Source organism: Sus scrofa, chromosome 14 (genome assembly GCF_000003025.6).
Source record: "Sus scrofa isolate TJ Tabasco breed Duroc chromosome 14, Sscrofa11.1, whole genome shotgun sequence".
NCBI lineage: Eukaryota > Metazoa > Chordata > Mammalia > Artiodactyla > Suidae > Sus > Sus scrofa.
In genome coordinates this window covers 30,861,895-30,885,877 of record NC_010456.5, presented here as the reverse complement: position 1 = coordinate 30,885,877, position 23,983 = coordinate 30,861,895, and the positions used below count along the sequence as shown (strand labels likewise).

General features: G+C 56.0%; 1 protein-coding gene across 1 annotated transcript; it reads left to right on the top strand.

Annotated features, from left to right (window-relative positions):
• Nucleotides 286–23,723, top strand: SETD1B (SET domain containing 1B). Its single transcript, XM_021073231.1, is given in 19 exon segments — nucleotides 286–489; nucleotides 604–791; nucleotides 1,012–1,110; nucleotides 1,757–2,027; nucleotides 3,986–4,098; nucleotides 5,313–6,551; nucleotides 10,040–10,286; nucleotides 10,289–10,866; nucleotides 11,239–11,500; nucleotides 11,590–11,933; nucleotides 12,017–12,122; nucleotides 12,676–13,164; nucleotides 14,379–15,233; nucleotides 15,236–15,637; nucleotides 16,725–16,891; nucleotides 17,982–18,113; nucleotides 18,192–18,311; nucleotides 18,389–18,526; nucleotides 21,097–23,723. Coding segments are annotated over 18 exon segments (5,910 nt in total). The 5' UTR covers nucleotides 286–489; nucleotides 604–617; the 3' UTR covers nucleotides 21,271–23,723.

Genomic DNA, 23,983 nt, shown 5'->3' with positions numbered 1-23,983 from the left:
GGCGGCGGCGCTCCCCCCTCCTGGCCCCCCGTCCGGCCGCCCCGGCCTCGGCTCCCGCGGGGGACACCATGTACTGGCTGGCGGCGCAGGGAGGCCGGCGCCCGGCGGGGATGTAAGCGCGGCTCGGGGAGGGAGAGGCCGCGGCCGGCAGCCAGGCGGCCCGAGCCCCCAGCCCCGGCCCCGGCCGAGCGGGAGGGCGGGCGGGCGGCGCCAGGCCTGCCGCGAGCCCCGCGCCTGAGCCGGGCCGATCGAGCGAGCTAGCGCCACGCCGGGCGGCCGGGCGGCCGGGCGGGCACCATGGGCCGGAGCCCGCGTCCTCCGGGTGCCCCGGGCCCCTCCAGCCCGCACCAGGGGGCCCCAGGAGCTCCTCGCAGCCGCCCCGAGACGGTGGCCGAGCGGGCGGGCGCCTAATTCTCCGGAAGGGTTATTCTCTCGCTCCATTCTTATTTTGGGGGGAGCCAGCGAGACAGCTCCTTTTGGGGCGCGCTGGTAAGGTGGGAGGGGGTGGGGGCTGGACGATTTGATTCTTTAGCGTGTGTGTAGAAGCGGCCGCCGCCGCCGCCGCCGCCGCGGCGGAGACGACAACAACTTGCTCGTTTTCAGGTTGGGTTAACGGCATGGAGAACAGTCACCCCCCCCACCACCACCACCAGCAGCCCCCGCCGCAGCCCGGCCCTTCGGGCGAGAGGAGGAACCACCATTGGAGAAGTTACAAGTTGATGATTGACCCGGCTTTGAAAAAGGGGCATCATAAACTGTATCGCTACGATGGGCAGCATTTCAGCCTGGCGGTGAGTAGCCGGCGCGCCTCCCCGCCGCCCTCACCCACCCGCGAGCCGTGCCGGGGAGAGGGGTCCGAGCGGTCCGGGAACACCCCCCCCTTCCTGACCACCCGCCAACTGTCAGCCGGGTCCCCAGTCCTGGAGTTTGACAAGTGCTTGGAGGGGGGGGGGTCTGTCCCTGGGGAGTGGGGCCAGCCCACTCATTCCGCCCCACTCTTCCTCCCCACAGATGTCCAGCAACCGCCCTGTGGAAATTGTCGAAGATCCCCGGGTCGTCGGGATCTGGACCAAAAACAAGGAGTTGGAGCTTTCGGTGCCTAAATTCAAGGTAGCACCCCTCCCCTTTGCCCCGCGTCCTTTCCACCGCCTCCCTACTCCCCGAGTTCGAAAATAACGCCAGTCCTGACCGAGCCCAGCCTGATTCTGAGTTCCCGCCGTCCGCGGCGGCCGGGGCCGGGGAAGTTTTGGCGGAGAGGGGGAGATTGCTGCCAGAGGGGTGTCCCTTCTCGGCTGCTGTTAACATAATAACACTCGGTGAAACTGTAATCTAGGCGTTGATACAGTGTCCTGCCCGCCCAGATGGGGGCTCCGGGTCCCCACCTGGCTCCTCACAGCCCATTGACTCGGCCCCGGAGACCCGCCCCCCTCCCCAGCCTTGTGGCTTTAGGGGGACAACTTCCTAGCCCAAGGGGTCGCCCCTGCCCGGCAGCTGGGAGAGGAGGCCAGAATGGGGGGTGGGGAAAGAGAAACTGTTTCTTTTTCCCCTTTCCTTTCGAACCCAGAGGACTTCCACGTTCCAAACGATTTAATCCTCTGCTTCCCGGGCCCGCCCGCGTGCATTTCCCCCCCAAAAAAAAAAATTTATTTTTTTACTTACCCTTCATTGTTTTCAGAGGGCAGCCGAGTGGGGAATGTTGTGTTTTCCCTTTGGTTTCAATGTTCTCCAAATTCCCTTCCCCCTCGTCCCCTGTCAGATCGATGAGTTCTACGTGGGCCCAGTGCCTCCGAAGCAGGTGACATTTGCCAAGCTGAATGATAACATCCGTGAAAACTTCCTGAGGGACATGTGCAAGAAGTATGGGGAGGTGGAGGAGGTGGAGATTTTGTACAACCCCAAGACCAAGAAGCACTTGGGCATTGCCAAAGTGGTCTTTGCCACGGTCAGGGGAGCCAAGGAGGCGGTTCAGCACTTGCATAGCACTTCAGTCATGGGCAATATCATCCACGTGGAGCTGGACACCAAAGGTGAGTGGAGGTCCGCCCAACGCGGCCGCTGCGGAGGAACTGCAGGACCTGTCAGTGTGACTCTTTCCCTCCCAGAATCCCTCTTGCAGTGTTGGGGAGCCCCTCACTCTTCTTTGGGGGCCCCCCTACAACATTATTTTTCTTTTGCCCCCCTCTTGAGGGTAGAGTCACGTGGGGCTAAATGTGTTGTCTGTTGCTAGGAAACAAGCTATAATTTACCAAATGTGCCCAGTCCTTGGCCACTGCAGCCCTAGGGACCACCCGGAGGCTTTCCCACTGCTGACACCCCCATGGGCTCCTGTAGGAGCCCTGGTGGCTGGGTTTAGACAGTCCCCAATGTTGCTGTCTGTGTTGGGAGAGGAGGCAGGGTTTGTTTATTTGTGGGGGGCTGTGAAAGAGCCACTAGGATGCATTTAAATATGCAAAGAATTGGTCCTGCCACTAAAAGGGGAGTCCTCCAGGGATCCAGACTGCCCCTCCCTCACATGCTGCCCCTTCCCCCAGGAATTAGGAACCCATTGGCGTAGAGTGCGGTTTCATTGATAATGTTCCCGATAGAGCTGGGCCGGCTGCTCTGGGTGCTCAAGGGTTGACACCGTGTCTTCCCTCCTCTCTCTTAAAGAGACAGCACCATCTCTCATGCACCGGAATCCCGCTCTGTGCTCACTCTGAGCCTGTGAGCAGCTGCTGGGAGAGCTGGGCTGGAGAAGCCATACCTCCCACCCTCAGGGTCCTGAGAGACTCCTCCTCTGTGCTGGCTGGGGGGCTCTCTGGAGAAGTTCCCATAGATATAGAGGAAAGTGCCAGGTACTCTGAGGTCCAGCTATCCTTGTGACTGAGCAGACAGTTTTGGGTCCAGAGCCCCTGCAGGGTCCCCTGGGAAATCCTGCCTGGGAGGGTTAGGTTGGTGGCTTCCAGGGGTTTTGTGAGCAGGAGGTTTAGGGGCTTGAGACCCTGCTGGGGCTTGTGGAGGGATGCTGCTCCGGGGTGGGCACAGTCATCCCACAAACTCTTGCCCAACCTGTCCCTAGTCCTGAGCCTCCAGAGGGCACAAGCTAGTTTCCTGTCCAAGCCACAGCCCCCCTCAACCCCCTTCTCTAGTTTCTCAGTCAATGTTGGGGGGAGAATCCTTTGGTGGCTGCAGGCCAATTTTTCCCTGAGAATCAAATGTGGAGCCCCCTCCCCCATCACATCAGCACATGCACATGCACATTTTAAGGAGCAGCCATCCCTCACCAAGATTTCATTTCTGCAAAAAAAAAAAAAAAAAAAAAAAGGCCCTTAGAGACTGCCACTAAGTTTGTGTTTCAAGAAAGAGATGGTAAAGAGTAGCTCAAGGAATGTGTCTCCTTTGCATATGTAAGCAGCTGCCTCAGAGGGCTCTATAAATATGATACTAGGCCCCCTGGTCTATAGAGGCCTCTCTCTGCTGGGGGGTGGGGGTGGGGAGGAGGGTACCTGACTAGGCTCAGTGGGCCAGAGGAGGCATGTGGACTGCCCAGTAACTGCCCTACTAAAGTGTATTTTACAAAGTGGGCTGGTCACCTGAGAGAGTTAACAACAAACAGTCTCCTCCGTGTCACTTGGTCTCCTCTCTCCTTGCTACAAGGCCCTGGCTATTAAGTGGGAAGGTCAGAGGATGGGGATTACCTGACTCTCTTTGAGTAGCATGGCCCAGGTGACAGGAAGGGGCCTTGTGTTGGGGGTGGCATTTCTGTATTTAGGGGAGTCCCAGCCCCACGAGGCATGACATTCTGAATGTCAGGATCAGAAAAATCATATAGTTTAGCAGCTTCATTGAAGCTGATTCAGACAAGACTCCTGAGTGAGAGAGAGAAGTAGGAACTTGGCTGGGTCCCACCACTTCCCCAGGCTTGGGGTCCCAGGCACAAGGGTGCCCACCTGTGGGGGCTTCCCCATCCTGGAGCCTCACTGAGTCCTCCTTCATCTTCTCACAGGGGAAACCCGCATGCGGTTCTACGAACTGTTGGTCACGGGCCGATACACACCCCAAACCCTCCCAGTGGGAGAGCTGGACGCCGTCTCTCCAATCGTGAATGAGACCCTACAGGTGGGTTCATGGCTGTCAGTTTTTCCCCCACCTCCCTACCCCTCACCCCTCACCCCTTCACCAGCTCTCTGAGGTGCCCCCCACCCCACTTTACCATCTCCAGCATTAGACATCAGGGCCTCAGAGGGAAAGGAGCCTGGCTATGCCCACCACAGGTTCCAGCAGGGGTCTAAAAGCCCAGTTTGCCAAAGCTCTTCTCTGGCACAGCCCTCAGTTCTCTCCCTACACAGGCTGGGATTCCCACAAAACCAGAGCCAAACACTGCTGCGTCCAGGGCCCTATGTCTGGTGTCCTATGCACCCCTCTACCCCCAGAAAGCAGAGTTCAAGTTCCTCCTTCTAGAGCAAGACTGATCCCTTCCCCATCCTGCCTTCCCGGACACTCACCTGGATCACCTGTCATGGGGAGGTTCTCATCCCAGCTCCTTCCTCAGCATCAGCCCAGCCACCCTCAGAGGTAGCTTTGCCAGAGTGAAGAGACTTGCTGGTCTGCTGGGTTGTTTATTAGGCATTTTACCATGTCACACTGTTTAAAGCTTAAAATGTGAAGAGGCTGGGGGGACAAGGCCCTTGGCCATGCCTCACTCCCAAGATCATTTGAAAGTCTTTGATTTCTTTTTTTTTTTTTTTTTTTTTTTTTGTCTTTTTGCTATTTCTTGGGCCGCTCCCGTGGCATATGGAGTTTCCCAGGCTAGGGGTCTAATCGGAGCCGTAGCTGCCAGCCTATGCCAGAGCCACAGCAACTCGGGATCCGAGCTGCGTCTGCAACCTACACCACAGCTCACGGCAACGCCAGATCGTTAACCCACTGAGCAAGGGCAGGGATCGAACCCGCAACCTCATGGTTCCTAGTCGGATTCGTTAACCACTGCGCCACGACGGGAACTCCGTCTTTGATTTCCGATAGCGTGAGGCAGGCAGGAAATCCCAGTTCAAACCAAGATGTCAGAGTCTTATCTTTTCTCTGCTTCAGGGATTAGGAAAAACCCTCAAGGTTTTCTGAGGATAATTGGCTACCCCAAGATTAGTGAGCCCATCCAGACACTTTAACCTCTCCCTCTTTCTTTTCACCATGCCATAGTTCTAGAGTGACCAGTTTGGCTCCAAGCTCCCCAGGAGCCAGAGTGAGAGGGGAAAACAGCATCATTCTATTGCATGTTCCTCCCACACACACCCCCAGTGATCTGAGACCTCTCTCTCTCTCTCTCTCTCTAGCTATCAGATGCTCTGAAGCGCCTCAAAGATGGTGGCCTGTCTACAGGTTGTGGCTCTGGCTCATCCTCTGTCACCCCCAATAGTGGTGGGACCCCCTTCTCCCAGGACACTGCTTACTCTAGCTGCCGCCTGGACACACCCAATTCCTATGGACAAGGAACGCCGCTCACCCCGCGCCTGGGCACCCCCTTCTCGCAGGACTCTAGCTACTCCAGCCGTCAGCCCACACCCTCCTACCTCTTCAGCCAGGACCCCACTGCAACCTTCAAGGCCCGGCGCCATGAGAGCAAGTTCACAGATGCCTACAACCGCCGCCACGAACACCATTATGTCCACAACTCTTCCTCAGTCCCTGCAGTGGCAGGGGCCACAGCCACCTTTAGGGGCTCAGTGGACCTCCCATTTGGGGCAGTTGGCGGCAGCGGGGGCAGCGGGGGCCCTCCATTCAAGGCCCAGCCACAGGATTCAGCCACGTTTGCCCACACTCCACCACCGACCCAAGCCACCCCCACTCCTGGAGTCGCATTCAAGTCGGCTTTCTCTCCCTATCAGACGCCCGTGCCCCCTTTTCCCCCACCCCCTGAGGAACCCGCTGCCACCACCCCCTTTGGGGCCCGTGACAGCGGGGAGTTCCGGAGAGCACCTGCGCCCCCACCGCCACCACCCACCGAGCCCCTGACCAAGGAGAAGCCAGGCACGCCACCCGGCCCCCCACCCCCTGACACCAACAGCATGGAGCTGGGCGGCCGGCCGACCTTCGGCTGGAGTCCTGAACCCTGTGACAGTCCCGGCACGCCCACACTGGAATCGTCACCTGCAGGGCCAGAGAAGCCCCACGACAGCCTGGACTCACGCATCGAGATGCTGCTGAAGGAGCAGCGCACTAAGCTGCCCTTCCTTCGGGAGCAGGACTCGGACACGGAGCTGCAGATGGAGGGCAGTCCTATCTCCTCCTCCTCCTCCCAGCTCTCTCCGCTGGCCCCCTTCGGCACTAACTCTCAGCCTGGCTTCCGAGGCCCCACACCGCCCTCCTCACGCCCCTCCAGCACTGGCCTGGAGGATATCAGTCCCACACCACTGCCTGACTCGGATGAGGATGATGAGCTTGACCTGGGCCTGGGACCCCGGCCCCCACCGGAGCCAGGCCCCCCGGACCCTACTGGTCTTCTGGGTCAGACAACTGAGGTGGCCTTGGACCTGGCTGGAGACAGGACCCCAACCTCAGAGAAGATGGATGAGGTACCACCGTGTCTGTCCATCTCTGTCTGGGATTGGTCTTATCTGTCTTGCGGCTCCCCTTTCCCTAAGACTTCCCCTTAGGATAACTAGCTAAGACACGTAAGCGACAGGGCTAGGGCAGCCAAAATAAATCAGAAATAGAATGAAAAGAAGATACAAAAAAGCACCAGGGGCTGTGACTGAGCAGCTGGTTTGGCTCTGAGCTCCCCAGCAGCTTTGGAGAAAAGGGAAACGTGACCAAGATCTGTTGCTCTCCTTGCTAAGTATGGAAAGTCAAGACTTTTCCCAAGTATAAATTCCAACTTCTTTGGTTTGAGTTTGTCAGGATCCAAGAGAGTATGGACTGTGGTGATGGTTTGGGGCCCCTTTCTCTGTTAGGTGGCTGGGGCCTGATCTAGACTGGTCCTGATGCTCAGGCATATTTGGGGAGAGGGGTTACCCAGGGTGTTTGCTGAGATAGGTCAGGTGGGAGCTCTGGAGCACTGTCTCCTAGACCCTGGTGCCATCTGAAGAGATGGGAAACCATGATGGGCAGGGAGGGCATGGAAATTTTCCTTCTCTCTCTCCCTGGCTCCAGGAGTGAAGGAGTTAAAGGCTAGGCCAGGGGGAGGGCCACAGCCAGAACGGGCAAAGTTGGCCACTCCCCCCCACCCTCTGCTTGCCCATAGATCCTTTCTTGGGGTCTCAGTGCCCAAACTCCAGCCTCAGGGCCGGGTTAGGGGGTGCCGTGTGCCGCATTTCCTTGGGGGAGGATTAGGTCATCCTCCTTGGCTCTGCTTCCTCCCCCCTCCGGGTCCAGACACCTGCTCTGACTGTCCTGGAGACCTGCTTTGGAACCTGTGGACCTGGCAGGCATGAGCAGCCAGGAGCATAGACGGAGCTATGTGCTCCTGTGGGCGGCAGGGCAGAGGGTCCCGCCTTCCCGGGTCCTTTGATTAGGCCGGTTTGGCTGCCTCAGGGAGGAACAGAAAGGAACTTGATTTGCCCTGGAGGGGATTGCAGGTGGCTGGGGCTCCTGGGGGCCTCCAGGCTGTTCTGGGGAAGTGGTTTCTGGTACTAAGGGGTCTAGGCAGGGAGAAGTTGACAAGTGTGCAGAGCTGAAGGGCAGCTGGCCCTATCATCTTCCCTTCTTCCCTACCTCTCCACTGCCTGGGGTTGGGGAATGTTTATTTACCTTGCTCACCGGCTGGTCTAGGGCTGGGAAACCCAGAGTAGATGGAGGGGATAGGCTTTCCCACGCGTCACTATAGGAAAGGGGAAACTGAGGCCCAGATTGCTGGAGTCGCCAATGCCCAGACTTCAGTCCAGGGAAGCCTGGTAGTACTGACAAGCCTCCAAGATGGCCCTCGGGAGCCCCCTGCTGGCAGCCGGGAGAGCGGCTCCCGCGCGCCAAGGGACTGAACCTAGGGAATCCCAGCCTAGGCCAACCACGCGGGAGAGCAGCGCAGGTGGACCACCGGGGAGTGGTGGGGAGGATCCTTCCTTTCTTCACAGAGGCTGGTGGTTAAGTTTCCGCTCTAGTCCCTAAGCCTTGCATCCCACCTCTGTCACTTACTGGTTATGTGACCTTGGGGAAGTCACTTTCCCTCTCTGAGTCTCAGTTTCGTAGTCTGTGAAATGGGACAGTGACAGTCCCTGCCTCACACTATCTTGGTTTCAGCGGCGTCCCACTTGGGACGCTCCAGGCACCGCTGGGGCTGAGGCTGAACCCTCAGCCGCTAGTTCCTGCTGCCATTTCTCGCCCCGGACCTCAGGAGGGGCAGAGAGAGGGGCAGGGCCGCGGGGCGGAGTGCGGGCTCGGGGCCGCCGCGTGATTGGCTGGCGGCAGCGCAGGGCTTTAACCCTCTGCGTGCTTCGCCTGTCTTGCTGGACTGATCTGGCGGTGTATCTGAGTTTCGGGCTGCCAGTTCCTCCCTCAGCATGCATGTGGGACCCTGAGAAGGGAGAGGAAGTGTGTGTGTGACGTAACAAAGTGCAGAGTTTTCTTCTGCTGCCCTAGGTTTGGTTTTCCTCATCTCCCCACACGTCCATTTCCTTTTGAGGCCTCCTTCACCTATAGGTCTGACCATTGACCTTGCAGCCTGCATAGATCCCACCCCTTCAGCCTTCAAACATTCTGTTTCTAGCCTCCGTTTCCTCAGCCACACTCATCCAAGGCAGGGCCCAAGCCATCTTTTCACCTCCTGTCCTGACACAAGAGCCTGAGTATGGCCTCTATCCTCCTCTCCCCACCTCTGCTCTGCCTTCTTGCTCCTCCTTTACCATGTGAGCCCCCATTCCCCTTCCTCCAGTTCCAGATCTGTGCATCCAGCTCCTTGAAGCCCCTTGTCTGAATGTGAAGAGGCCCTTGCCGATTTCAGAGCCAGGTCATGCTAGACTCCTCCCATTGACCTGGTATCATGGTCCTGGTTCTGACAACAGCATCCTCACTCCACACTCAGCAGGCATCCTGGGCTTGAGTCCCAGAGTGTTTTCTGAGTGGCTGTGCCTTTTGGCTCTCTGAGTATGTTTCCTCACCTGTCAAAACGGATTGGTATAGAGCCTTATCTTGTGAGGATACAGTGCAGATAAGGAATAGGAGACATTATGTGCCCACAACACTGAACCCCACCTCAGCTCATGCTAAATGTGCAGTCATGAGACTACATGAAGAGAGAAATTAATAAAAAAATATAAAGACCTATCTCCTCTGCATGCACCCTTACTACTGCTAAGAGCCCCCCTGCTCAACTGCTACCTTCTGTGAAGGCAGCAGGCCAACTAGGAACACAGGCTGGTGAGCCACTTCCAAGTTTGAATTGTGGCTCCATCTCTTGGTGGCTACGCTGCTTCGAGCAAGTTACTGAAGCTCTCTGTGTTCCAATTTCTTCATCAGTAAAAGTGGTGATAACACACCTAATTTGCAGGGTTGTTCTGAGGATTAACTGAGTTAACATATGTGAAGTGCTCAGAAAGGTGCCTGGCACATAGGAAGTGCTATAGATGTGTTAACTGTTAGTTTCTCTTCTCTGAATACAAATTGAAACAGTCTACTTCCCTCTTCATGCCTCACCTCCCTTCCCTACTTTCTTTTGCTCCACCAAGGACTGTATATTTCACATATTCATCCTGGTTATCCTCTGCCTCTTCTCTCTAGAAGTTCAGCCAGAGAGTAAGAATTTTGTCTGTCTTGTTCATCTCTGTGTTCCCAGCACCTGGAACAGTGCCTGGTACACAGCAGGTGCTGAGTAAATGTTGAGTGAATGAACCTGTCTGTATGATAACCCTAGGAGGCAAGTACTATGATGGCTGTCATGCAAATGGAGAGACTGCGACTTAGGTTACATGACTTGTTCAAGTCCACATGGCTAGGAAGGGAGGGGACCAGGGTCAGAACTGCAGAAGCCATGTTGTTCACTTCTCTGACCTGGTGTTGGGAAGGGGGGGTCTGGGAGCTGCCTTGGCCTCTGAGTCTCACCCTCGCCCCTCTCTGCTTGTGCTCCCTGCAGGGGCAACAGTCCTCAGGGGAGGACATGGAGATCTCAGACGACGAGATGCCCTCAGCCCCCATCACCAGCGCTGACTGCCCCAAGCCCATGGTGGTGACCCCAGGGGCAGGAGCTGTGGCAGCTCCCTCTGTGCTGGCCCCGACCCTGCCACTGCCTCCACCCCCTGGCTTCCCACCACTGCCCCCACCCCCACCACCGCCTCCACCCCAACCTGGCTTCCCCATGCCCCCACCTCTTCCGCCCCCACCGCCCCCCCACCCCCAGCCCACCCAGCTGTGACAGTGCCCCCACCACCTCTGCCAGCACCACCACCTGGGGTCCCACCCCCGCCCATTCTGCCACCACTGCCACCCTTCCCACCAGGGCTGTTCCCTGTGATGCAGGTGGACATGAGCCACGTGCTGGGTGGCCAGTGGGGCGGCATGCCCATGTCCTTCCAGATGCAAACGCAGATGCTGAGCCGGCTGATGACAGGCCAGGGCGCTTGTCCCTACCCACCCTTCATGGCTGCAGCAGCCGCAGCTGCCTCTGCTGGGCTACAGTTTGTCAACCTGCCACCCTACCGGGGCCCCTTCTCCCTGAGCAACACTGGCCCTGGCCGTGGGCAGCCCTGGCCTCCCCTGCCTAAATTCGACCCATCAGTGCCGCCACCAGGCTACGTGCCACGCCAGGAGGACCCACACAAGGCCACTGTGGATGGTGTCCTGCTGGTGGTTCTCAAAGAGCTCAAGGCCATCATGAAGCGGGACCTGAACCGCAAGATGGTGGAGGTGGTGGCCTTCCGGGCATTCGATGAGTGGTGGGACAAGAAGGAGCGGATGGCCAAGGTGGGTAGGCGGCACAGACACGCAGGTGGGGAGGGGGGTAGGCCAGAGGCAGGGACCCCACTAGGCAGCCTCTTGCTTCCCCAGGCGAGTTACTTGAAACACCACCACCCAGACCCCAAAACAGGATAGTGAGTGTTATTTTGTGAAACCAGTATGTTGATGAAACAGGTGTGTACTTACTACATGTTTCTTTTGGAGTTCAGTCTCCAAAGCATGAAAGCCCCTGCTCTGATGCGGGTAACTGTAGTAGGCACTTTGCAGGTGAGAAGCTGAGGGTCAGTGGGGCAGAATGGGGCACAGGGAGCATCCCTGAGTGGTTGCCACACAGGGTTGTAACCATGGTGATCATCCTCCCCCCCTCTCGCACCCCAGGCCTCGCTGACCCCGGTCAAGTCAGGCGAGCACAAGGATGAGGACAGGCCGAAGCCCAAGGACCGCATCGCCTCCTGCCTGCTGGAGTCATGGGGCAAGGGCGAGGGCCTGGGCTACGAGGGCCTGGGCCTGGGCATCGGGCTGCGCGGGGCCATCCGCCTGCCCTCCTTCAAGGTCAAGAGGAAGGAGCCGCCTGACACAGCGTCATCAGGTGACCAGAAGCGGTTGAGACCCTCGACCTCAGTGGATGAGGAAGATGAAGGTGTGTGCGTCTCCCCTCGCAGGGGTCTGGTGTCTCCGCCTTCTCCAGCCCCCAGCCCCGCCCAGCTCTGACCCCGCCCCTCCCCACAGAGTCCGAGCGTGAGCGGGACCGGGACATGGCGGACGCCCCCTGCGAGCTCCCCAAGCGAGACCCCAAGGCTGTGGGTGTGCGGCGACGGCCAGCCCGGCCACTGGAGCTGGACAGTGGTGGGGAAGAGGACGAGAAGGAGTCGCTGTCAGTGTCCTCATCGTCATCGGTGTCCTCGTCTTCCGGGTCGTCAACAACCTCACCCTCATCCTCAGCCTCTGACAAGGAAGAACGAGAAAGCACTGAGGAGGAGGAGGACGAGGAGGGGGAGGAGGAGGAGGAGGAGGAGGGAGAGGGACCCAGGAGCCAGGTCTCTTCCTCCTCAACCTCATCTACGTCAGATAAGGTGCCATTCGGGTTGGAGAGTTCTGGGGTGCGGGGTCAGGCTAGGGGGCCCTTCAGCTCACCAGTTCCCCATCCCTATGCCAGGATGAAGATGATGAGGACAGCGATGACCGGGATGAGTCTGACAATGATGAGGAGGACACAGCCCTGTCGGAGGCCAGTGAGAAGGAAGAGGGGGACTCGGATGGAGGTGAGCAGAACAGGTGGTGGTGTCTGGCCCAGCCCAGGTCCCTCTGCAAAGGGCAGAGCTTGAGCATCAGTCAATCAGCAATACTTTGGGGGCAAAATTTATTGACTTTGAAGTGTCAATTGATTGAAACACAAACATGGCATACCACATGATTGCTTTTTTTTTTCTTTTTTGAAATGTCCAGAATAGGCCAATCCATAGAGACAGAAAGCAGCCTTGTGTTTACTGGAGTAAGAGAGTGGAGGATAGAGGGGTTGTAACCAAAGGGAAGTGGCCTCTTGAGCTCATGAAAATATTTTGCAACCAGAGAGGTGGTAGTTGTTCATGTGGTGAATGTACTGAATGCCACTGTGTTATTTACTTTAAGGGGGTTAATTTTATGTTACATGGATTTCACCTCTGTTTAACTGCGATGACTAGTACACACACATGCACACACACACACCCCCGAGGGCCACGTTCACTTGGTACCACCAGCTGTGAGACCTTTGGTGAAGCATCTGGCTAGGGCACAGCACATAATGAGAGGGTCCTACCTGTGTCCCTTGCCCAGAGGAGACAGTGAGCATCACCACCTCCAAGCCTGGAGCCGAGTCCTCCAGTGAGAGTTCTGAGTCTTCTGACTTCGAATCAAGCTCTGAGTCCTCATCATCATCCTCGGAGGATGAAGAAGAGCTGACAGCAGGGGAGGAGGATGAAGAGGAGGAGGAAGACGAGGACGAGGAGGAGGAGGAGGCAGCTGCAGATGAGAGCATGGCTCCTGCTGCTCCTGACGAGGACTTTGAGGAGGTTATGGCTATGGGGGCAGCCGCAGTGGGCCCGGAAGAGGAGGTGGACATCGAGGCTGAGGGTGAAGCTCCTGAGGAGCGGGCCCCCATGCTGGAAGAGCCCTCCTTGCCTGTGGGGGTCGAGGATCTGGCTGGCTGCAAGGAGCCCCCTGAGGAGCCAGGCCTGAATGAGCAAGTGGCTGGGTTGCCCTCTCCAGAACCTGCTGCGGGAGAGATGGAAGCCCGGCCCCTGCCATCCCCGGAGCTCACCCAAGGTAATGCCTATAACCCCTGGGAGGGAGGGAGAGATGGAAACAGGGTGTTCTCTCCATCAGAATGAGCCCAGGTTCCTTTGCGTTAATCTCTTAACTTTTCTAAGTCAGTTTCCGTATCTGTAAAATGGGATCATCGGATTGTGCTTCCCCTGTGAGGTCATAAGGGAGGATAGCGTGAAGTGACATGTAATGTGCAAGCACAGAGCCTGGCACCTGTTAGGTCCCCAAAGGAGTCTACTGTTGTCACCACCCCTCCGTGTCATGCTTTAGTCCTTGGACCATTTGTCCCATGAGATGCTCCCATTGGGAATATGGGTGGGTATGGTCATTTTAGTGACAGGCGGGCAGAGGAAGCTTCGGGGTACAGGGCCAGTTGAGAGGGGCCATGGACACTGCACTCTCCACACCATGGTAAGCTGCACAAAGCATATTAAAGGCTCTAACGACACTGTCCAATAGAACTTTCTGTGGTGATAGGAATGTCTTTTTCCTTTCCAGTACCGTAGCCACTAGACACAGTGTCGCTAAGAGCACTTAAAATGTGAAGAGTGCTACTGTGGAACAGAATTTGTGATGCTATTTAATTTTAATTAATATAAACCTACTTAGCCACATGTGGTTCATTTGTACCTCTAATAGTCCTTAAGGAAGGAAACCTGTTGTATTTTGTTTAATTACGTGTTATTTGGCTGTAGAACCCAGGTCTTTGAATATTGTTAAATGTAGTTTTTAAACTTTTATTGTGTCCCTAGCACTGTTTTAGGAATTGGTAATACAACAGTGGGCCTCTTGGAGCTTGCACTCTGGGGCAGCGTGATAGACGACAGCAGATTGTTAGAAAATTGTGTGTACAACAATGGAGATAGGTGCTAGGAGAAAACCTTAAAGGCTCTGCCAGGTCCTACAGAAAAGAGGCTTGTGTTCTAAAGACAGTGTCAAGGGCTACAACCCATGTCTCCTGCATCTTGGATTTACTCCCACCCACTTTTATCAAACACCTGCTAAGTGCCTGACACCAGGCTGGGTGCTGAGCAGCCCTTGAGTGGCTTAGCTGGAGGAGGACAGTCCTCATACTCACGGAACCCCTAGGGACTCAGAGGGTATGAGGGCACATGCAGAGAGCTATTGGGAGCCTAGTAGGGCAGCATAAGTAGGGCACTCAGAGACGTTTGAATCACGTAATAAAGGTCTGCTTTTCACCCACCTACCTGCAGAGGACAAGTTGGAAGCGGAACCTGCGCCCCCGACGCTGCTCTCCTTACCTCTGCAGCCACCATTGCCGCCCCCTCGGCTGCCCCGGCCACCCAGCCCACCACCAGAGCCCGAGACCACAGACCTCCCACACCCAGCGGTCCCTCTGGAGCCTCCTCATGAGGACCAGCCCCCACGTACTCCGAGCCTCTGTGGCAGCCTGGCCAAGTCGCAGAGTGCAGAGGCGGTGCCGGCCACGCCAAGCGGGGAGCCCCTGCCATTGGGGGGTGGCAGCAGCCTGCCCCTGAGCTCCCCGCAGCTGCCAGGCAGTCCCTTCTCCTACCCATCCCCGTCCCCTGGCTTGAGCAGTGGGGGCCTCCCAAGGACACCTGGCCGGGACTTCAGCTTCACACCTACCTTCCCCGAGCCGGGTGGGCCCCTCCTTCTACCTGTCTGTCCCCTCCCAGCTGGCCGGCGTGATGAGCGGTCTGGCCCCCTGGCTTCGCCGGTGCTCCTGGAGACGGGCCTGCCGCTCCCTCTGCCCTTGCCCTTGCCCCTGCCTTTGGCATTGCCTGTACCCGTCTTGCGGGCCCAGACTCGGGCCCCCACCCAGCTGCCACCCCTGCTGCCTGCCCCACTGGCCCCCTGCCCACCCCCTATCAAGAGGAAGCCGGGCCGGCCCCGGCGATCCCCGCCAGCTGTGCTTTCCTTGGATGGGCCCTTGGTCCGGCCGCCAGGAGGGGCCACCCTGGGCAGGGACCTCCTGCTTCTGCCAGGCCAGCCACAGACCCCTGTCTTCCCTAGCACCCATGACCCCCGGACTGTGACCCTGGACTTCCGGAACGCGGGGATCCCAGCCCCCCCACCGCCCCTGCCCCCCAGCCTCCTCCACCCCCACCTCCACCACCTGTTGAGCCCACCAAGCTGCCCTTTAAGGAGCTAGAAAACCAGTGGCCCTCCGAGGCCATCCTTTCAGGTCCCCGTGGGCGGGACGAGGTCACCCAGGAATTCATGGATCTGCACAAGGTGCGGGGGCCCTGGCGCCGGCCACCCAAGAAGCGTCACGAGGACCTGGTGGCCTCAGTCTCACCTGAGCTCTCGCCGCCGCAGCCCCTCTTCCGGCCCCGCACAGAATTTGAGGAGATGACCATCCTGTATGACATCTGGAATGGTGGCATTGATGAGGAGGACATCCGCTTCCTGTGTGTCACCTACGAGCGGCTGCTGCAGCAGGACAATGGCATGGACTGGCTCAATGACACGCTCTGGGTCTACCATCCCTATATCCTGCCAGGCGGAGTGGGAGAGCCACACCTCCCGGGACCCAGGGGTCCCCCACCTCTCTCCCTGGGCTGCATCTCTTATCATAGCACAAGGCAACATCACTTATGGAGCAGTGTCTGTGTGCTGGCACTGTGCCAGACTCTGTATGGAGTCAATACTTTTAAACACTGTCCTCTGTGACAAAATGAGCAGGTTTTGGAGTTCCTACTGTGGCTCAGTGGTTACGAGCCCGACTAGTATCCACAGGATGTGGGTTCAGTCCCAGGCCTCACTCAGTTAAGGTTGAGCATCTGGCATTGCTGTGAGCTGTAGGTTGCAGACGTGGCTCGGATCTGGTTGATGTGGCTCCGATTAGACCCCTAACCCAGGAACTTCCATATGCCGTGGGTGCAGCCCTAAAGAGATAATAATAGCGAGCAGGTCTCAGGGATAAATGTAGCAACTCAACTGTATAAAGTAGCAGAAACAGAGACTGAGGGCTCACTCTTCCTGCCCCCCGGTCACCTAATTTAATCTCAATAGCCTAATGAACTAGGGGCTATTATTCCCATTTTACACATGAAAAAAACAGGCTCAGAGACATAAAGTGACCTGTCCAAAGTCACACAGCTATAACATAGCAGAGTGGAGATTTGAACCCCGGGCAAATCTGCCTCCAAGATCTGGGCTCTTAACATGATGCCACAACTGTGGGTTGGTACCACAACCATGTGCAATTAGTGCTATCACTAACCCTGTTGTACCAAACTAATTTTTGGAGCTTTTACTCTCTGTTAAGAACTCTGCCAAGTAGCCTAAGTATCTGTAATCCTTCAAAGGGCATCATAATTACTCCAGTCTGTATATGGGGAAGTTGAGGCAGAATGTAGGTAAGAAACACACCATGCAACGAGGAACATGACAGAGACATGACCATCAGTGGTGTTGGCCATTGGGCAGCTGCAAGGAGGTGGCATGGGTGAGGGCAGTGGAGTTGGGCTTCGTTAGTCTCCTGGAGATTGGTCTGAGGGTGGAGTAGCATAGGTCTCAAGAAGGACTGGGAGGGGCTCTCCAAGAATTCCATGTGGCCCTTGACCCACACCCACCCACCAGCCTCTCTTCAGCTAAGAAAAAGAAGCGGGACGACGGCATCCGGGAGCATGTGACAGGCTGTGCCCGCAGCGAGGGCTTCTACACCATCGATAAGAAGGACAAGCTCAGATACCTCAACAGCAGCCGCGCCAGCACCGACGAGCCCCCCACGGACACCCAGGTACCGCCGTCGGGCGCCTGGTCACACTGGAGCCTTCTGGGCTGGGCAATGGGTGATGGTCCCCCTGGAAGAGGTGCCAGGCAACATGAGTCATCGCAGAGCCAGAGGGGCGAGTGCACATAGGATGTGCCTTTCCTGGTTGCTCAGGTGTGGGAGGTGAGGTAAGGTGGGCAGGAGAGAGCCGCCAAAGGGTTTTAGTCAGGGATGTGAACAGAGTTGAAATTCTATTTCCAGAAGTTACCTTCATTTTTTAAATTCAGCAAATAAATTGGAAAATTGGGGGCCATGTGGCAAAAAGCAGATGCATTTGAAGGACTCTCAGGAATATTAGAAAACTAGAAAGTCAAATGACAGGACTGGGGGCCTGATTGGGTACAGGAGGCAGGAGAGTGGGGCGAGATGCTGCCTGGCCCGGGGGACTAGTAGCTGGATGCCAGGCACTGGGGTGAGAAGGTAGTTGGGGCCCTCACTTGGGGACAGCTTGAGTTTTGGGCTCTGTGGAATATCTAGGTCATGAGTCTGGCGGTCAGATACAGGGTCCAGTATAGAGCTTGCGAAGGAGACTTCTGGTCCGAGGACCTGAGCTTAGGCATCATCAGGATGGAAACCTTAACCTAGGACCACAGCGGGGATGGTCAAGCGAGGGAGAGCATCCCAGAGTGTTACTGGCGGGGACAGAGGGCAAGGGAGGGCAAGAGAGGGAAGGATGCCAGGGGGGTTGAGGAAGGAGCCTGGCCAGGGGGGTGAGGGTTTGGGGTAGAGACACCCCCACCACCTCCTGTCCAAGAAGCAGAGATGCTTTCATGTTCAGCTGAGAAGGGGAAAGATGGCAAGAGTGATGAGAACGCCATGTTACTGTGGTTAAGTTGCGAGAACTCTGACAGAGGGACCCCGGGGCAGAGGAGAGGCAGGATTAGGACAAGCCAGGCACACATGTGCCTGGGGCAAGGAAGCTGGGAAGTAGGGGCCACAGAGCTTAGGGTAGGATTGCCAGGGATGGGCTGGGGATGCCAATGGCATGGTCCGTGGGGCCAGCTCCCCCAGGCAGCCACGCCCCCTGACCTGTCCCCTCGCGGCTCTGCCCCTGCAGGGCATGAGTATCCCCGCGCAGCCTCACGCCTCCACGCGGGCCGGCTCTGAGCGCCGTTCAGAGCAACGCCGCCTGTTGTCCTCCTTCACTGGCAGCTGTGACAGCGACCTGCTCAAGTTCAACCAGCTCAAGGTGAGGCCAGGCCCCACCCGGGGCAGCAGGGGGACCGGAGATCAGGGCTCTCACCCCCCTCCCCCTTCCCTTCCCTAGTTCCGGAAGAAGAAGCTCAAATTCTGCAAGAGTCACATTCACGACTGGGGTCTTTTCGCCATGGAGCCCATTGCGGCCGACGAGATGGTCATCGAGTATGTAGGCCAGAACATCCGCCAGGTAAGCGCTGCTGGGTGGGACAGGGGTCAGGCAGAGAGGGGCCAGCCCTGACCTGACTGAGGCCTCTTCCTGGCCAGGTGATCGCAGACATGCGGGAGAAGCGTTACGAGGACGAGGGCATCGGGAGCAGCTACATGTTCCGGGTGGACCACGACACCATCATCGACGCCACCAAGTGTGGCAACTTCGCACGTTTCATCAACCACAGCTGCAATGTGAGTGCCTGGCCCGGGCCCCTGCTGCTGTACCAAGGGGACCCAGAAACTGCAGGCACAGGAAGTGGCAGCCTCCTTCCCGTGCTCAGGGTCCACTGGGGTGATAGGGAGGGAGGCAGGTGTGTGAGGCTTGTCTGAGGAGCTGTTCTCTGAGCTCTGGTTTTCTCATCTGTAAAATGGGTGTAATGAGACTCAGGGTGCTCAAGGCGTGGCCCATCCAGACACGTACGGAGTCCTCCATGCTGGGCTCTTTCTGTGCCTCCGTGCATTGGGCCCAGCCCTGAGAGAGCTTACCTTCCAGGGCAGTGCTGACCAGTAGAACTTCCTGCATTGGAAGGAGGGCTGTGCCTCTGTGCTGTCCACCTATGTAGTACTAGCTATCTGCGGTACTGAGCACTTGAAATGTGACCATTGTGACTGAGGAGCTCAGTTTTTAATTTAAATTAATAAGAGAGTTATATGGGGCTGGTAATGGCTGACATGGCACAGGTCTGGAGGGGGTGGTCCTCCCCTGAAGACAAGCACAAGGAGCTTCAGGTGGGAGGTAGGCCAGTTCCAAGGCGAATACCCCTGACCTTGGGTTCAAGCCTTGGCATCACTGTGTAGTAAGCAACCACAGGCACGTTACTTCATGTCTTAGTGCCTCAGCTTCCTTATCTGTAAGGGAGATGATAACAGTGCCTCTGTATATGTTGTTGGGAGGATCAGGTGGGTTACTGAGTGCAGGCCCTTTGAGTTTGCTCACACAGCAGGCTCTCAGAAAGTGCCAGCTCACAGGATTGTGACTTGATCATTTCCTGGGGCCAGTGGGGACTTTGCTGTGAAGTCTCCTGTGAGATCTGAAGGATAAAAGGAAATTCCCCTGGTGAAGTAGTGAGTGAGGTGAGCATCTGTTCAAAGGCCCCAGGGCAGGGAGGGAGAACACCTGTTTGAGGGTTAGGGGGTCGGAGTAGGGGGCAAGAGGATGAAGCTGGCATGGTTGATTGGGGCTAGGTCCCTCAGCCTGTGGGCAGAGCCGAGAAGTTTCTCTAAAAGCTGAGGCAGGTTATTATGTTTCGAGCCTGGGGGTGACAGGCTTTGCCGTCCTTTTGGAAAGATTGCCCTGGCAGCTGGGTCAGGAGCAGAGTGGACAGAGGTAGCAGGACAGAGAAGTAGCGGGAGCCACTGCAGTCCAGGCAAGTGATGCAGGACAAGAGGCCCTTTGGAGCTAGACCCCACCAGGTGTGGTGGTAGGCAAGGGAAGCTGGATGCGTGTAAATGTCTACTCCCTTTGAGCTTACGAGTCAAAGAGGTCTCCTTGAACTGCCAAAGGTGGCTATCCAGGGGGCAGTTGGATCTGGGGGCTTAGAGTAGGAGAAGGCAAACTTTTTCTGTAAAGGACCAGATAGTAAAGAAGTATTTTTGGCTTTGTGGCCCAGCCTCTCTCTTAGCAACTACTTAACTGCCATTGTAACCAAGGCAGTCACAGATGATATGTAACAGTGAGCTATGGAATGAATAAGTGTGGCTGGAGCTGTGTGCCAAGAAAACTTTATTTGCAAGAATAGGCAGCTGGGGTCTGGACTTGGCCGACTCCTCTGGCGCTCAGAAGTAGGGCCTAAGCTAGAAATACAAATTTGGGAATCAGCTGCAGTGTAAATGGAAATTGAATGTTTTCTTGGGAAATAATTTGTTATTATTACAATCATCATTCTTATTTACTATCAGAGGCAAGGGGTAGTTCCCTTTGTGGCTCAGCAGGTTAAGAACCCAACTAGTATTCATGAAGATGTGGTTCTATCCCTGGCTGAGCTCAGTGGATTAAGGATCCAGCTTTGCCGAGAGTTGTGGCTTAGGTTGCAGATGTGGCTTGGAGCTCCCATTGCTGTAGCTGTGGTGTAGGTTGGCAGATGCAGCTCTGAGTAGACTGAGAACTTTCATATGCCACAGGTGTAGCCTTAAAAAAGGAAAAAAAAGTTCAGACTTGCCTTGGGTCCTGAGTTGCTGTGGTTGTGGCGTAGGCTGGTATCTGCAGCTCCAATTTGGTTCCTTTTTTTTTTTTTTTCCTTTTCTTTTTAGGGCCACACCTTCGGCATATGGAGATTCCCAGGCTAGGGGTCCAATCAGAGCTGTAGCTGCTGGCTTACACCACAGCCACAGCAAGGCCAGATCTGAGCCGTGTCTACGGCCTACATCACAGCTCGTGGCAACGCCGGATCCTTAACCCACTGAGTGAGGCCAAGGATCGAACCTGCAACCTCATGGTTCCTAGTTGGATTTGTTTCCACTGTGCCACAACGGGAACTTCTGCAGCTCCAATCTGACCCCTAGCCTGGGAACTTCCATATGCTGCAGGCATGACCCTAAAAAGACAAAAAAAAAACCCAAACAAACACACACAGAGGCAAGGGGTCCTTATCTACCAGATGAGGAAGCTGAGGCCTAGAGCATGTGGCCAGTGGGCACTGGGGTCATGACGCCAGTAAGTCAGGCCTTGAGCACAGGGCCTGCTCAGGTTTGGGGTTCTGTGGTAGGGGAGGGCCTGAGTCGGGTCCCAGGGGGGTGGGCTCACCCTCCCCTCCCGCCCACAGCCCAACTGCTACGCCAAGGTCATCACGGTGGAATCGCAGAAGAAGATCGTCATCTACTCGAAGCAGCACATCAACGTCAACGAGGAGATCACCTATGACTACAAGTTCCCCATCGAGGACGTCAAGATCCCCTGCCTCTGCGGCTCCGAGAACTGCCGGGGGACCCTCAACTAGGCCCGGCGGGATGTCAGTGGCCCCAGGCTCCGGCTCCCCAGCCAAGCGTGGGCCTCACGGCCCAGGGCCTGGCCCCACCTCCCACCCCCATTTCAGGTGCTGTCCCTCTACCCAGCGGCCATGCCAGGGCCTGGCGCCCCCAACACTACCCCCAGGACCCACCGCAGCTCCGGCCCCTCATTGGGAAAGGGCTTCTCTGTCTCTCAGCCCATGTCTCTTTTGTTTTTTAAAAATGCTCCTTGCAGGATTTTTGTTTAACTCCGGGATAAATGTCTCTGTCACTGACAGTCCCACGCTCCCCCCCCCCCTTTCTCTCTGTCCTGTTTTCTCTTTCCTGTCTTTACCTTCAGCCTCTTCCCATGAATTGCTGCTACGTTGTGTTTCGTCTTCTCTTTCTTTTCTTCCCCATCCTAAGAAAAGACATTTTAACCATTGAAATGTGAAGGCAGAACCAGAGAGTGGGGACCCCTGGCAGGGGCTGCAGAAGCCTCGGTTTGATGGTGGGTCAGCCCACATTCTGGAACCCTCCGGCCCGGGCGCGGGGCCAGGTGCTGCAGAGAGGGGGAGTCAGGCCAGACGGCTTTGACTTCAGAACACTATGGAAGGCCCCCCTCTCTCCCTGCGGACTCAGTGAGGAGAAACCCCCCCCCCTTTCTGACCCCCTCCAGTCTGTTCCTTCCCCAGCAGCCTGGGGGTGTCCTCCCCCCACCCAGACCCTGGTGGAGCCAAGCTGGTCCCAGGCAGGGGTTCCCCCTCCGGGCTTTCCCTGCCACCCCACACCCCGCCACCCCCAAAATCCTGGGTTCAATGTTTACTTTCTCATTCGAATGCCAGCAACGAGGGAGCCTCCCGGAGGCCCCAGTGCGGGCAGGGGGCCCTGGAAGGGTTGTGTTTCCTCTCTCCTGCCCTCACCTTCACCCCGGAGAGAGAAGCACCTCCAGGGCAGGTGGGTCCCCCAGTCCTGCCACTACAGGTGTCTGACCGAACGCGTGTGGCATTTTTTTTTTATTTGTTTGCATATAAGCTTCACCTGCTTGCCCTCAGCCGCCTACCCTGCCTGACTCACCCTGCCAGCAGCCCCCTCACCCCAAGAAGTCAGGGCATATTTATTTTCGGAGTGAGAAGATTATTTCTCCCAGAGAAAGGAAAATCTTGGAAAAGATTTAAAAACTCAGATCTAAGTCTGACATTTTTTTTTAAACCCTTTGCATCATCCTCTTCAGAGTTTCTTTCCATGAATTTTTTTTTCTGTGTGTATAAAATCAAAACGAAGGGAAAAAAATAACTTTTTGAAGTTCAGAACCAACTTCTGTACATAGGCTGCCGTAAAGGACTTTTTCTTGGGAACATTGTTTCTTGTAGAAACATGTGGGAAGACTTTTTTGCTTATTTCTTTGTACTTTCACAAAACCACACACACACACACACACACACACACACACACACACACGTACACGTGTCCCCTGCACCCCAGAAAGCAAAACAGGCATGTAAATAATTTATGGAAAGTGACTGTTGTGACCAGGAGTCATCCTCACCGAGGCAGGAGAGCTCCCAGTAGGGCCAACCCCACCCTGCGGCGGAGCCTCTGGTATCTCAGCTTGTGTCAAGCTTGTTATCATGTAAATTCTGTACAAAGAATTGTTATTTTTCTCTTTTTTTGTCGTTGGTGGCTTTGTTGTGTTTTTCTTTCTTTCTTTTTTTATTATTTCTTCACCCCCATGCCCTCTCTGTTTGAGACTGTGCCTGCCGGTTTCAAGATCGATGAAATCGGGGGCATTAAGACACAGAGGGGGACCTGGGCACAGCGGCAAACTTCTCTTCCTTTTGCGGTTTTCTGCCTCATTGTGCAACCGAGGAAATATTTATTTTTCACATGGGGAAATATGTAGTTTGTAGAGATGGCTGATTTAAGTTACTTCTTCAGCCCCCAAGGGGCTGTCTTCAGTCTCTCCCCTCCTCCCTAAAAGAAGTGGAGGGGGGATGTGAGGAAGCCAGGGTCCAGGGCCCAGCCTCACCCCTCCCCCTGGCCTCACTTTGCCCAACCAGCCTTCATGAAGGGCAAACGAGGGCCTGGGCCCTCCCTGCCCCCAGGAACCCCCACCCCACCCCAAAAATGGCTTGCAATAGCCAGAAAGGTGTCAACTCATTTTTCTTTCAATGCCTTCATTTTCACTGAACAAATCTTTGCTTTGGAAGAGTTGGGGGTTTCTGCTTTTGCTTTTGCTCCCTCCCTGCCTCCCTTCTCCAGCAAAGAAGAGAACCCATAAGTTTTTAGGGATGTTTGTGCATATAAACTCATCGTATGTAACTTGTTTTGAAGAGAAGTGTTTCCGTTGTGGGTGTGTCTTGCTGTAAATATTTGTTCATATTTTTGTGAATTCAATACTATGTACCATTGTATTATAGTAACTTTTATAAAGCAAACCATAAATATACTGACTTTTCTTACAGATACGCCGTCTCTCTTGCTCTCCTCTCTCTCACTCCTTTCTTTCTGCTGGGGGCACACCCTGCTCTTGAGGAGGGGGTGCTGGCTGGGCTCTGGCAGTCGGGTGGGGTAGAAGGAGTGATTTGGGGTGTGGTCCACTCAAACCATCTGTTCTTTTTAAAAGAACTTTTTTTTTCTCCCAGTTTTATTGTTCTGAGCCTGTCAGTGGATTCTGTGAACCAGGACAAGTTATAGTCAGAGTAATCCTTCCACAGCTTTTAA